The sequence below is a fragment of the Salmo salar genome, unplaced genomic scaffold (genome assembly GCF_965601325.2).
Source record: "Salmo salar unplaced genomic scaffold, fSalSal1 ptg001156l, whole genome shotgun sequence".
Classification (NCBI taxonomy): Eukaryota; Metazoa; Chordata; class Actinopteri; order Salmoniformes; family Salmonidae; genus Salmo; species Salmo salar.
The window spans coordinates 153,392-167,500 of record NW_027675638.1 but is presented as its reverse complement, the minus strand read 5'-3'; the positions used below and the strand labels follow the sequence as shown (position 1 = coordinate 167,500).

Here is a 14,109-nt window from a genome sequence, read left to right as displayed (position 1 = left end):
CACGCACACACGCACACACGCACACACGCACACGCACGCACGCACATGCTCACACACACACACGCACACACACGCACGCACGCACACGCTCACACACACACATACACACACACACACACACACACACACACACACACACACACACACACACACACACACAGTCTGACTAAACAGCTACAGAAATGCTTTGGTTAGGACAACAACAAGTTAGTTAACAGATTGGTTATATCTACTTACGAGAAAAAAAAACTCAACCTAGAAAAACAAGCTATGGACAGCCTTTCAAATAATAAAATCATATTAGATCCACTATGGCTACTGGCATAGCATTAACTAACCTGGAGTAAAACAACCAGCATCTTCTTAAAGTGTCCAGAGGTGTCTCCTGTAACATCCTCCTCGATGTCTGAGCCATAAGCTGAAGAAAGTAACAACACAGGCAGTTAGTAATACAACTAGGATTTCACTGGAATATGCTGTGTTTGTTATATGTCATACAGTAGCTGTACAGGTGTCTAATCTTAATTTGACCAGTTTCTCACAGCAGGAAAATAATACTGAAGCAACAGGAAATGTGAATTCAAGTGGAAATTACAAACTTCACAATACAAGTTTGCATTTCCTGCTGTGCAGGAAAATGTTCAGCAACAAAATAGTGATAAAATTAAAATGCTACATCTGTATTTGCTGTATGTCATATTGTAGTTGTATTTGGTGTGTCAGTTGAATACAGGTGTATTTCATACTGTAGTTTATTTTATTTATTTATTGAACCTTTATTTAACCAGGAAGGGCTTGTTGAGATTTGAAATCTCTTTTTCAAGAGCGTCCTGACCAAGATAGGCAGCACCAAGTCATTACACAATTACAGACAGACAACATGAAAAACTACAGGTAATCTAGTAAAAAAAAACATAGAATTCACAAGAGTATAACAAAATCATAAAACAGCAAATTAAAAACATTGACAGTTCAGGGAATCAGCCTCAAACTCCTTCATAAATGATTTAAAAACACCAATCGGGACAAGTTCTTCCAGTTTAAAAGTATTTTGTCAGGCGTTCCAAGCCGATGGCGCAGAGTACATAAAAGCCCTTTTTACCAAATTCAGTTCGGACATTTGGAATAGTTAGCAGGATAAAGTCCTGCGAACGAAGAGAGTACCCACCACATTTCTGAACCCATCGAATTGAGTGCACTGAGTTCTATCAGACAGTATAGTTAGCAAACCGGGCAACCTCATGCACCGAAAGACCTACACTCGACAATCTCTGTCTCAGTCTCTGCCTCAGTTTAGCATGATCAACTGAATCAAAACCCTGCTATAGTTGTATTTGGTGTGTCAGCAGAATACAGGTGTATTTCATACTATAGCGATGTACTATATTTGAGGTTCCATCGTTGCCATGACGCCAGAATAGCAGCCTAGGCTAGGAGCTCCTGTGAACGTTTAAGTACTTTTGATTGCATTTTTTTTTTAAATCAGCATTTGTGTTAACCTAATTTGTTTGTGGCATCCCTGTCATCAAGTTAGTTTCGTACTAACTAATGCATCCCTGTAATTTTTTCATTTTACCTTTATTTAACTAGGCAAGTCAGAAAAAGAACAAATTCTTATTTTCAATGACGGCCTACCGGGGAACAGTGGGTTAACTGCCTTGTTCAGGGGCAGAACGACAGATTTTTACCTTGTCAGCTCGGGGATTCGATCATGCAACATTTCCGGTTACTAGTCCAACAATCTAACCACTAGGCTACCCTGCGACCCCATCAAGTAGCTCAGCTAGATAACTTGCTATCAAACTAGCTAGCTAGCTATGTTTTGATACAAAGTAAGGGGGTGTTGTTTGGAGATGGCAGGCTCGTTAGAAGATGCTGAAGTTTTGAGCAGTTTTCTCCAGTGGTTAGCTTCAAGGTAGACAATTCTGGACTGATGTACAGTGGGATTTTCTGTTGCTTTCGCGGCTGTCGTGTCTTCACCCAGGTGGGTGCTACACATCGGTAGTGGGCGAGTTCTACCCATGGAGTTTGACTTCAGAGACTACTACTGAGAAGCTCTGGGCCAGGGTGCCCTGATGAACGGCTCTGGACCAGTCTGACACCCCCTGGATGTGACCCCCCCTCTGTTTAATCTCTGAACTGCCTCTACTCTAGCCTTCCTCCTGGTGCTGACTGCCTCAAGCCATTAATGAACTACCTTGCCTGCCATGATCGGCCATTATCTATTTGTTTGTGTTTTTCAAAATTGCATGTCTTTTTTTTGTTGTTGTTGCTTAAAGCGCTTTGAGATTGTAATGGAAAGCGCTATAAAAGTTGTATTATTATATGGTGTACAGTATGTCATACTGTAACTGTATTTTGAACTCATTATGATCATGTTCTGATGTTCAAGATCGATTGTTTGATGGACATTCAGCTTCTAATGGGATGAAGGAAATACAGTTGAAGTCGGAAGTTTACATAAACTTTAGCCAAATAAATTTAAACTCAGTTTTTCACAATTCCTGACATTTAATCCTAGTAAAAATTCCCTGTCTTAGGTTAGTTAGGATCAACACTTTATATTAAGAATGTGAAATGTCAGAATAATAGAAGAGAGAATGATTTATTTCAGCTTTTATTTCTTTCATCAAATTCCCAGTGGGTCAGAAGTTTACATACACTCAACTAGTATTTGGTAGCATTGCCTTTAAATTGTTTAACTTGGGTCAAACGTTTTGGGTAGCCTTCCACAAGCTTCCCACAATAAGTTGGGTGAATTTTGGCTCATTCCTCCTGACAGAGCTGGTGTAACTGAGTCAGGTTTGTAAGCCTCCTTGCTCGCACACACTTTTTCAGTTCTGCCCACACATTTTCTATAGGATTGAGATCAGGGCTTTGTGATGGCCACTCCAATACCTTGACTTTGTTGACCTTAAGCCATTTTGCCACAACTTTGGAAGTATGCTTGGGGTCATTGTCCATTTGGAAGAACTGTTTGCGACCAAGCTTTAACTTCCTGAATGATGTCTTGAGATGTTGCTTCAATATATGGACATCATTTTCCATCCTCATGATGCCCTCTATTTTGTGAAGTGCACCAGTCCCTCCTGCAGCAAAGCACCCCACAACATGATGCTGCCAACCCCGTGCTTCACGGTTGGGATGGTGTTCTTCGGCTTGCAAGCCTCCCCCTTTTTCCTCCAAACATAACGATGGTCATTATGGCCAAACAGTTCTATTTTTGTTACATCAGACCAGAGGACATTTCTTCAAAAAGTACGATCTTTGTCCCCATGTGCAGTTGCAAACCGTAGTCTGGCTTTTTTATGGCGGTTTTGGAGCAGTGGCTTCTTCCTTGCTGAGCGGCCTTTCAGGTTATGTCGATATAGGACTCGTTATACTGTGGATATAGATACTTTTGTACCTGTTTCCTCCAGTATCTTCACAAGGTCCTTTGCTGTTGTTCTGGGATTGATTTGCACTTTTCGCACCAAAATACGTTTATCTCTAGGAGACAGAACGCGTCTCCTTCCTGAGCGGTATGATGGCTGCGTGGTCCCATGGTGTTTATACTTGGGTACTACTGTTTGCACAGATGAACATGGTACCGTCAGGCGTTTGGAAATTGCTCCCAAGGATGAACCAGACTTGTGGAGGTCTGCTATTTTTTTTATGAGGTCTTGGCTGATTTCTTTTGATTTTCCCATGATGTCAAGCAAGGAGGCACTGAGTTTGAAGGTAGGCCTTGAAATACATCCACAGGTACACCTCCAATTGACTCAAATGATGTCAATTAGCCTATCAGAAGCTTCTAAAAGCCATGACATCATTTCCTGGAATTTTCCAAGCTGTTTAAAGGCACAGACAACTTAGTGTATGTAAACTTCTGACCCACTGGAATTGAGATACAGTGAATTATAAGTGAAATAATCGGTCTGTAAATAATTGTTGGAAAAATTACTTGTGTCATGCACAGCGTAGATGTCCTAACCCGACTTGCCAAAACTATAGTTTGTTAACAATAAATTTGTGGAGTGGTTGAAAAAACTAGGTTTAATGACTCCAACCTAAAGTATGTTAACTTCCAACTTCAACTGTATATCTTACCATCTAATGGGAGGTAGGAAATATATCTTACCATCTAATGGGAGGTAGGAAATATATCTTACCATCTAATGGGGGGTAGGAAATATATCTTACCATCTAATGGGAGGTAGGAAATATATCTTACCATCTAATGGGAGGTAGGAAATATATCTTACCATCTAATGGGAGGTAGGAAATATATCTTACCATCTAATGGGGGGTAGGAAATATATCTTACCATCTAATGGGAGGTAGGAAATATATCTTACCATCTAATGGGGGGTAGGAAATATATCTTACCATCTAATGGGGGGTAGGAAATATATCTTACCATCTAATGGGAGGTAAGAAATATATCTTACCATCTATTCTAATGGGAGGAAGAAATATATCTTACCATCTATTCTAATGGGAGGTAGGAAATATATCTTACCATCTAATGGGAGGTAAGAAATATATCTTACCATCTATTCTAATGGGAGGTAGGAAATATATCTTACCATCTATTCTAATGGGAGGTAGGAAATATATCTTACCATCTAATGGGAGGTAAGAAATATATCTTACCATCTATTCTAATGGGAGGAAGAAATATATCTTACCATCTAATGGGAGGTAAGAAATATATCTTACCATCTATTCTAATGGGAGGTAGGAAATATATCTTACCATCTAATGGGAGGTAGGAAATATATCTTACCATCTATTCTAATGGGAGGTAAGAAATATATCTTACCATCTATTCTAATGGGAGGAAGAAATATATCTTACCATCTATTCTAATGGGAGGAAGAAATATATCTTACCATCTATTCTAATGGGAGGAAGAAATATATCTTACCATCTATTCTAATGGGAGGAAGAAATATATCTTACCATCTATTCTAATGGGAGGAAGAAATATATCTTACCATCTATTCTAATGGGAGGAAGAAATATATCTTACCATCTATTCTAATGGGAGGAAGAAATATATCTTACCATCTAATGGGAGGTAAGAAATATATCTTACCATCTATTCTAATGGGAGGTAGGAAATATATCTTACCATCTAATGGGAGGTAGGAAATATATCTTACCATCTATTCTAATGGGAGGTAAGAAATATATCTTACCATCTATTCTAATGGGAGGAAGAAATATATCTTACCATCTATTCTAATGGGAGGAAGAAATATATCTTACCATCTATTCTAATGGGAGGAAGAAATATATCTTACCATCTATTCTAATGGGAGGAAGAAATATATCTTACCATCTATTCTAATGGGAGGAAGAAATATATCTTACCATCTATTCTAATGGGAGGAAGAAATATATCTTACCATCTATTCTAATGGGAGGAAGAAATATATCTTACCATCTATTCTAATGGGAGGAAGAAATATATCTTACCATCCTTGTATGCCTCCACCAGGTTGTGTATCTGTTGATTGTTCCTGGAGGCCAAGACTTCAATCAGGCACTTCTCATCTGTTCCTGCCCCCTTAGAAATAAAGCATGACATTAAATACAGAATGGCACAAGTTACTGACTAGGCTGTGTAACAGTTATTTAGTATGTGGTGTCTGATGTGGGTTTTCTCAATTCTTATCATTTTCCTATTTCTTAACTTTTTACTTCCTAAATATAATAATTTGATGGCATCGTGGATCTCTATTACAGAATCTCACTTTGATGGCATGATGGATCTCTGCTACAGAATCTCACTTTGATGGCATGATGGATCTCTGCTACAGAATCTCACTTTGATGGCATCGTGGATCTCTGCTACAGAATCTCACTTTGATGGCATGATGGCTCTCTATTACAGAATCTCACTTTGATGGCATCGTGGATCTCTTTGGCGTCATGGTAGGCCTGGGGTCTCATCAGACTGACGATGAGGCGTTCAAACTTCCCCGTCAGCTCATACTTCAGGTCATCTATCAGGTTCTGGGGAAGAGAGACATGTCCGTTATGAAGTTATCCTGTCATGGTGTGTGACACAATGTGCAGAAGGCTCAGTAAATCATATTGAGTGAGTTCAACAACGGTTCTGTTTGAGGTGAACCTGTTACTTAGTAACAATTTCAGTTGAACGATTTTGAATAAACATTCCAAAAATGTTACAGTTAAAACATCAAACAGCTAATTTTTGTAAGTATAACTGTGGCAATTTAGGGACAATAATCAAACTTCAAATGACTTTGCTATTCCTACGACATGTAATAGAAAGCCTACATGGTTACATTATTATTTGTAGTGGCAGTTTAGAATCGAAACAGACACTGACGTTCGCTGCACACTACAGTCTCAGACTGTTAGCTAACGTTAGCACAAAACAAATGTTAGCTAACATCTGGAATATAACTAAGAATGTATTGTACCTTCTAACAAATGGGCACACTGAATTGTGTAATTTGTGGTAAAGCTTTATTTTACACTGGTTTTAGCTGGTACTTACCTGATCCAGTTTTGACCTGGTATTAACTACAGATCATAGAGTGGGTCACAGTAACAATGGATACTCAAAGCATTCAACACCAAATGATACATAGTGATGTTTATGTAAATATATATATTTTTTAAAACACAAACTGTAATTTGTATGCAATCCAGGTCCAGCTCTGGAAAGGTACAGAAACATGATGATAGATGTGATGTTGGATGTTATGATGTGATGTTCCTGTACCTTCCCATAGCTAGACTTGTACGCCTGTACAATCTCCTGTCTCTGAGCATTGCTTCTGCCAGTGACCAAATCCAAGATGGCCTCCTTGTCGCTGCCTGCAGAGAACAGAGGAAAATCATCAGTAACATCATCAGCAACATTTGACCTTTGAACTTTCTAAGCCAGGGCTGCCCAACCCTTTTCCTGGAGAGCTACACCATTGGGTGACTCTATTCTGTTTCTATGAGCTACCCTCCTGTAGATTATTGCTCCAACCCCAGTTGTAACTAACCAGCTAATTATTAGAATCAGGTGTGCTATATTAGGGTTAGTGTGAAAACCTACAGGAGGGAAGCTCTCCAGGAACAGGGTTGGAGTGTAAACCTACAGGAGGGTGGCTCTCCAGGAACAGGGTTGGAGTGAAAACCTACAGGAGGGTATCTCTCCAGGAACAGGGTTGGAGTGAAAACCTACAGGATGGTAACTTTCCTGGAACAGGGTTGGAGTTAAAACCTACAGGAGGGTAGCTCTCCAGGAACAGGGTTGGAGTTAAAACCTACAGGAGGGTAGCTCTCCAGGAACAGGGTTGGAGCAAAAACCTACAGGAGGGTATCTCTCCAGGAACAGGGTTGGAGTTAAAACCTACAGGAGGGTATCTCTTCAGGAACAGGGTTGGAGTTAAAACCTACAGGAGGGTAGCTCTCCAGGAACAGGGTTGGAGTTAAAACCTACAGGAGGGTATCTCTTCAGGAACAGGGTTAAAACAGCCCTGTTCTAAGCAGTTGTTAATACTGGTGTTGGAGTTGTGCATCTCTAGCCTGGTTAATAAAACCAGACAGAACTGAAGTAAACTGAAACAAAGTGCAGTGCAGTGTTCTGTTTGGTTTTACCAGGCTAGTGTACCCCTGCTCTACAGTGGACACTAAGCCTAGCTACAGTGTTACTCACCGATGCCTTTCATGGCATTGTAGAGCGTCTCGGCATCTGCACTGGCATCAAAGTCTGGAGCATCGGTTACTGTGCCTCGGAACCCCTGGAAAAACATTCACCACCTTTTTATCAACCTCATTCACAACAATGGCCCGGGGCACAGTTTCAGAGGAGGGTTTCATCAACCTCATTCACAACAATGGCTCGGGGCACAGTTTCAGAGGAGGGTTTTATCAACCTCATTCACAACAATGGCCCAGGGCACAGTTTCAGAGGAGGGTTTTATCAACCTCATTCACAACAATGGCCCGGGGCACAGTTTCAGAGGAGGCTCAGGGTTTTATCAACTTTGTTGGGTCAGTTGTTAAAGAACACATTCTTATTCACAACAATCAGTTTCATAGGAGGGGTAAAAGGGTTGATTGAGCCAACTGGATGATGGGTATGACTAGTTGGGCACAGAAGAATGAACGAGGGGCCAGGAATTACTGTGGGCCTATCCCAGGGTTAATTAAAGTCACAGGGGAGTGGGGGGGGGGGGGGGCTGTGTAGGAGAATGTTAAGGCCTTTGAGGGGTTGTGTGGGTGTACAGGGAGCAGGAAGGGCTGTGTGGGTGTACATGCTGCAGGAAGGGCTGTGTGGGTGTACAGGGAGCAGGAAGGGCTGTGTGGGTGTACAGGGAGCAGGAAGGGCTGTGTGGGTGTACAGGGAGCAGGAAGGGCTGTGTGGGTGTACAGGGAGCAGGAGCAGGAAGGAATGTGTGGGTGTACAGGGAGCAGGAAGGGCTGTGTGGGTGTACATGCTGCAGGAAGGGCTGTGTGGGTGTACAGGGAGCAGGAAGGGCTGTGTGGGTGTACAGGGAGCAGGAAGGGCTGTGTGGGTGTACAGGGAGCAGGAAGGGCTGTGTGGGTGTACAGGGAGCAGGAAGGGCTGTGTGGGTGTACAGGGAGCAGGAAGGGCTGTGTGGGTGTACAGGGAGCAGGAAGGAATGTGTGGGTGTACAGAGGGCAGGAAGGAATGTGTGGGTGTACAGGGAGCAGGAAGGGCTGTGTGGGTGTACAGGGAGCAGGAAGGGCTGTGTGGGTGTACATGCTGCAGGAAGGGCTGTGTGGGTGTACAGGGAGCAGGAAGGAATGTGTGGGTGTACAGGGAGCAGGAAGGGCTGTGTGGGTGTACAGGGAGCAGGAAGGGCTGTGTGGGTGTACAGGGAGCAGGAAGGGCTGTGTGGGTGTACAGGGAGCAGGAAGGGCTGTGTGGGTGTACAGGGAGCAGGAAGGGCTGTGTGGGTGTACAGGGAGCAGGAGCAGGAAGGAATGTGTGGGTGTACAGGGAGCAGGAAGGGCTGTGTGGGTGTACAGGGAGCAGGAAGGGCTGTGTGGGTGTACAGGGAGCAGGAAGGGCTGTGTGGGTGTACAGGGAGCAGGAAGGGCTGTGTGGGTGTACAGGGAGCAGGAAGGAATGTGTGGGTGTACAGAGGGCAGGAAGGAATGTGTGGGTGTACAGGGAGCAGGAAGGGCTGTGTGGGTGTACAGGGAGCAGGAAGGGCTGTGTGGGTGTACATGCTGCAGGAAGGGCTGTGTGGGTGTACAGGGAGCAGGAAGGGCTGTGTTGGTGTACAGGGAGCAGGAAGGGCTGTGTGGGTGTACAGGGAGCAGGAAGGGCTGTGTGGGTGTACAGGGAGCAGGAAGGGCTGTGTGGGTGTACAGGGAGCAGGAAGGGCTGTGTGGGTGTACAGGGAGCAGGAAGGAATGTGTTGGTGTACAGAGGGCAGGAAGGAATGTGTGGGTGTACAGGGAGCAGGAAGGAATGTGTGGGTGTACAGGGAGCAGGCAGGGCTGTGTGGGTGTACAGGGAGCAGGAAGGGCTGTGTGGGTGTACAGGGAGCAGGAAGGGCTGTGTGGGTGTACAGGGAGCAGGAAGGAATGTGTGGGTGTACAGGGAGCAGGAAGGAATGTGTGGGTGTACAGGGGGCAGGAAGTGGCTGTGTGGGTGTACATGCTGCAGGAAGGGCTGTGTGGGTGTACAGGGAGCAGGAAGGGCTGTGTTGGTGTACAGGGAGCAGGAAGGGCTGTGTGGGTGTACAGAGGGCAGGAAGGAATGTGTTGGTGTACAGGGAGCAGGAAGGGCTGTGTGGGTGTACAGGGAGCAGGAAGGGCTGTGTGGGTGTACAGAGAGCAGGAAGGGCTGTGTGGGTGTACAGGGAGCAGAAAGGAATGTGTGGGTGTACAGGGGGCAGGAAGGAATGTGTGGGTGTACAGGGATCAGGAAGGAATGTGTGGGTGTACAGGGGGCAGGAAGGAATGTGTGGGTGTACATGCTGCAGGAAGGGGATGTGTGGGTGTACAGGGAGCAGGAAGGGCTGTGTGGGTGTACAGGGAGCAGGCAGGGCTGTGTGGGTGTACAGGGAGCAGGAAGGAATGTGTGGGTGTACAGGGGGCAGGAAGTGGCTGTGTGGGTGTACATGCTGCAGGAAGGGCTGTGGCTGCAGTCCTGAGCAGAGGGCTGACAGGCAGACAGACAGCTGACACCAGTCTGTCCCCCTGCCTACAGCTGCACCCTCCAGAACAGCAGTGTGTGTAGGAGGGAGGAACAGGGAGTCAGGTTACACACACACAGACCTGCTCACTCTGCAGGGGTCTGACACGGCTTCAGAGAAGCTGACCTCCAATCAACACAGTAATAATAAAACGCAATACAGCCGCCAGGGCTGCAGTTCAATCAAACATGCATTGTGGAAAATACCAGTGTTCATGTATTTCTTGTCGTGTATCTGAGAAACATATCCGTTCAGCTGCAGTTTCTGTGGAGATTCATTCGGCTGCATTGAGGCACACAGCCAATGTCTCCTACCCAGAAATCCAGACAGCCAGACAGCCAAGGAGGCCACTGCACATGCTCAAGATGTGGCCCTACTACAGCTCTACCATAGAGACCATCACTCCCCAGGACAGCTGGGAGGTCCCAACCACATAGCAACAGGACCAAAACAATGGGCCCATAGCAACAGTCCTTTCAGCAAACAGACTGTTCAGGCAGCAAATAACTGTAGGAGAACATAGATAATCGCATTATCTTCAGATGATACGAGTGACTTACCAGAGCTATTCGTTTTTGTTGATAAAGCTTAAACTTACAGCAGTGCTTGCTTGGCTGCTCGTTACTTCCATCCAGACACTGCACTATCCTTGGCACCAGTCTGTCTGTGCTATGGCCAACTTGTGGTTGTCTTGCCAAGGTAATGCAGCTAGGGTGGTGTAGTGCAGAGGTCATGTACAGTGGTATGAATCCAACCCACTACTCTGCTGTAGCTGATACAATGCTCCAACCCTCAGATCCAGCAGAACCAAAAAGGACATGGTTTTGATACTAGATAGTCTAGCAGGGCCATCCTTGGACATAGTTTTGATACTAGATAGTCTAGCAGGGCCATCCTTGGACATAGTTTTGATACTAGATAGTCTAACAGGACCATCCTTGGACATGGTTTTGATACTAGATAGTCTAGCAGGGCCATCCTTGGACATGGTTTTGATACTAGATAGTCTAGCAGGGCCATCCTTGGACATAGTTTTGATACTAGATAGTCTAACAGGACCATCCTTGGACATGGTTTTGATACTAGATAGTCTAGCAGGGCCATCCTTGGACATGGTTTTGATACTAGATAGTCTAGCAGGGCCATCCTTGGACATAGTTTTGATACTAGATAGTCTAGCAGGGTCATCCTTGGACATGGTTTTGATACTAGATAGTCTAGCAGGACCATCCTTGGACATGGTTTTGATACTAGATAGTCTAGCAGGGCCATCCTTGGACATGGTTTTGATACTAGATAGTCTAGCAGGGCCATCCTTGGACATGGTTTTGATACTAGATAGTCTAGCAGGGCCAAATCTCCTCTTGTTGACTGGACTTACATGAGCGGAACCTGGGAGTCCGAGGCTAGGTATAAGATAGAGAAGTAGTCCTGTCATATGCCTTCTGGAGTTCTCTCTGTGTGTCTGCCAATAGCATGTCCAGGTTACCAGAGGGAAGAGTGACACATTATACTAGCCTACTGCCATTACAAGAAACAGACGCGCCAGGGCTGATGACTGCTGCTAGTGAATGAATGATTCTCATCTGACACCTCCTTTGTCCTTGCATCATTATCATACAGTCATTATGGAATAGGATATGTTTATCCTTATAGCTATACTGTAGCTACACATAGCACTGAGAGAATGGCAAAGAGACAGGATTACCATATTGACTTACCATTCCCATATTTGGACTTTTAAGGATATGCAGGAAACAATCGACCTGCAAGACAAGATATGTGAAGCAGAAATGAGAACAGAGAAACTGGTTGACATGCTGTTTAAGATGGTATCAATATCAATCAAAACATTTTATTTATAGAGCCCTTTATACAACCGACAGTTGTCACAAAGTCCTTGAGACAACCGATATACAGAAACCCAGCCTAAAACCCCAGAGAGCAAGCAATGCAAATGTTGAAGCACAGTGGCCATGAAAATCTCCTTAGAAAGAGGAGGATCCCGGCTCTGAGGCGTAGCCCGTCCTCTTCTGGCTGTGCCATATTATCGATCCTAATTGTCAATGTGAATATGATATGATTGTGAACAACATGTATGGCTGGATGAACTAAGAGATGCTATTGGACCATAGGCTAATGAAAATATACTTGATATGTCATTGATTGGTGGTCAGGATTCTGCTCTATCAGCACAACACCATCCACAGAACCTGCACCAGAGAAGACTGCATTGGAAAGTCAAAATACTATTTCATAATAAAAGTCACTAGTTGGCTTGCTACAGATTCCTATAGGATTATGCTGGGAGAAGACATGAGGGGGACCAAGGAGGCCATTTTGAATTGGGATTACTTGTAGGGTTGTTGGCTTATGGCCTAGTGGTTAAAGCATAGCCACGTTTTCCACAGGAAACATGTTGGCTGCTCCTCTCCTACAGTTCAGTAAGGCTACAGTGTTCCCATTCAGAGTGGTACAATAGGCTTTAGCATCTGGTGAGGAAGAGAAAGGGACATTTAATAAAGAAACATCTACTTTTACAAAGGTCAAACTTGTTCTCACATTCTTGTTGAACTGTTTTGTATCATCTCAACTTAGAACTAAAACCCACATGGTCTATGACGATGGATTCTACAATAGATGGAAAAACAGTTTGGCTTATAAATTTGTGTATAAGTAAAGGGAATCCTGTCGGACTTCCAAATGAGATGTAAGTCATTTAGATCACAGGAGAAGCACTCAGTGAGGACAAGCTGTCCTCTTACATAGCACATAGTATTGCAGTCAATTGTAGAATTTCAGCCAGTTTCTCCATTAGTGAGAATATGTTTAAAATAAGCCCACAGTAGTGTTTAGTCTCCTAAAATATCCATCAAGCACGGTTCGATCCAATCATCTCCTATATCCTCAGAACATGTCCACGACCACACCCCATCTCTCAGTCTCCCACCCCAAAATTATACAACTTTTTATTCATAAAGCATAACTTTTTTTTGTTTGAATTCTGTTTAAAACACATAGAATTATACTGTTTAAACAATGGACATCAATGATAAACATGACTCATGTCTATGCTCTATCAGTTGCTTTACATTTATAACATTATTCAATCCATTTCTCTCTGTTTTTCTTTCAACTTAGATTCTTGGTTTGTAAAATGGAACTGTCTGTCTGTCTATTATTCTCATATCATAGACTTGGGCTGGGCTAATAATACCCTAAACAAACCGTTATAGCTCCGTTATTGTCTTTACATGACTTGCGCCAACATTATCTTAGTCTATATTGTTGAGCATTTGACACTATAGAAAATTCACTACAAAGCAAAACCCAAACTCACCTCTTTTACCGAACTAATTTGATCCAAATCAACCCCTCTGCAGTCCTGAACCTCCTCTATCCTGTTTTTATCGGTTGCGTTTAGCCGGGTGTTGAAACGGACAGCTGTCTTATTCCCTGTCCTCGAGCTCACGTAATAACTGCGGTGCTCACCAGCGGTGCGTCAAAAGAGTTCCCTCTTTCTAACAGGGAGCCCGTCCACGCTAGATAAAAACGGTGTTATGATAAATTAATAAATATGTAAACAACCTATTCACTCGTGCTGTGTGGTTTTTCTGTACGCCCCATATACACACTAAGCACAGACCGTCTTTAGACGTCTTTTTTTGGTCTTGTCAATTCAGAAAACGGTAGAATTGCAGTCTGCAAATCGGGGCGTTCCTGGATGTGGGCATTCTTGTCTCTATGGGAACCCCTCTTTATACTTATATTGGTCAATTGTTAAACTAGAACAGGCGGGAGGCATATGGGCCCTCCAGTGGCGCAGCGGTCTTAGGCAGTGCTAGAGGCGTCAGTACAGACCCTGGTTTGATCCCGGGCTGTATCACAACCGGCCGTGATTGGGAGTCCCATAGGGAGGCGC

The 14,109-nt window shown here is 43.9% G+C and overlaps 1 protein-coding gene across 2 annotated transcripts in view; it reads right to left on the bottom strand.

Moving 5' to 3' along the window:
- Positions 1-13,870, bottom strand: part of LOC145850225 (annexin A6) — a gene marked incomplete at its 3' end in the record, with an annotated part of 18,279 nt that extends 4,409 nt beyond the window's left edge. Inside the window, 7 exon segments of one of the 2 annotated variants that reach the window (XM_082972738.1) lie at positions 339-418; positions 5,464-5,554; positions 5,890-6,003; positions 6,743-6,837; positions 7,670-7,754; positions 11,909-11,953; positions 13,528-13,870. In XM_082972738.1, coding sequence (XP_082828864.1) covers positions 339-418; positions 5,464-5,554; positions 5,890-6,003; positions 6,743-6,837; positions 7,670-7,754; positions 11,909-11,917 — 474 coding nt within the window. 2 annotated transcript variants of the gene reach the window in all.
- Positions 13,871-14,109: the final 239 nt, after the last annotated feature.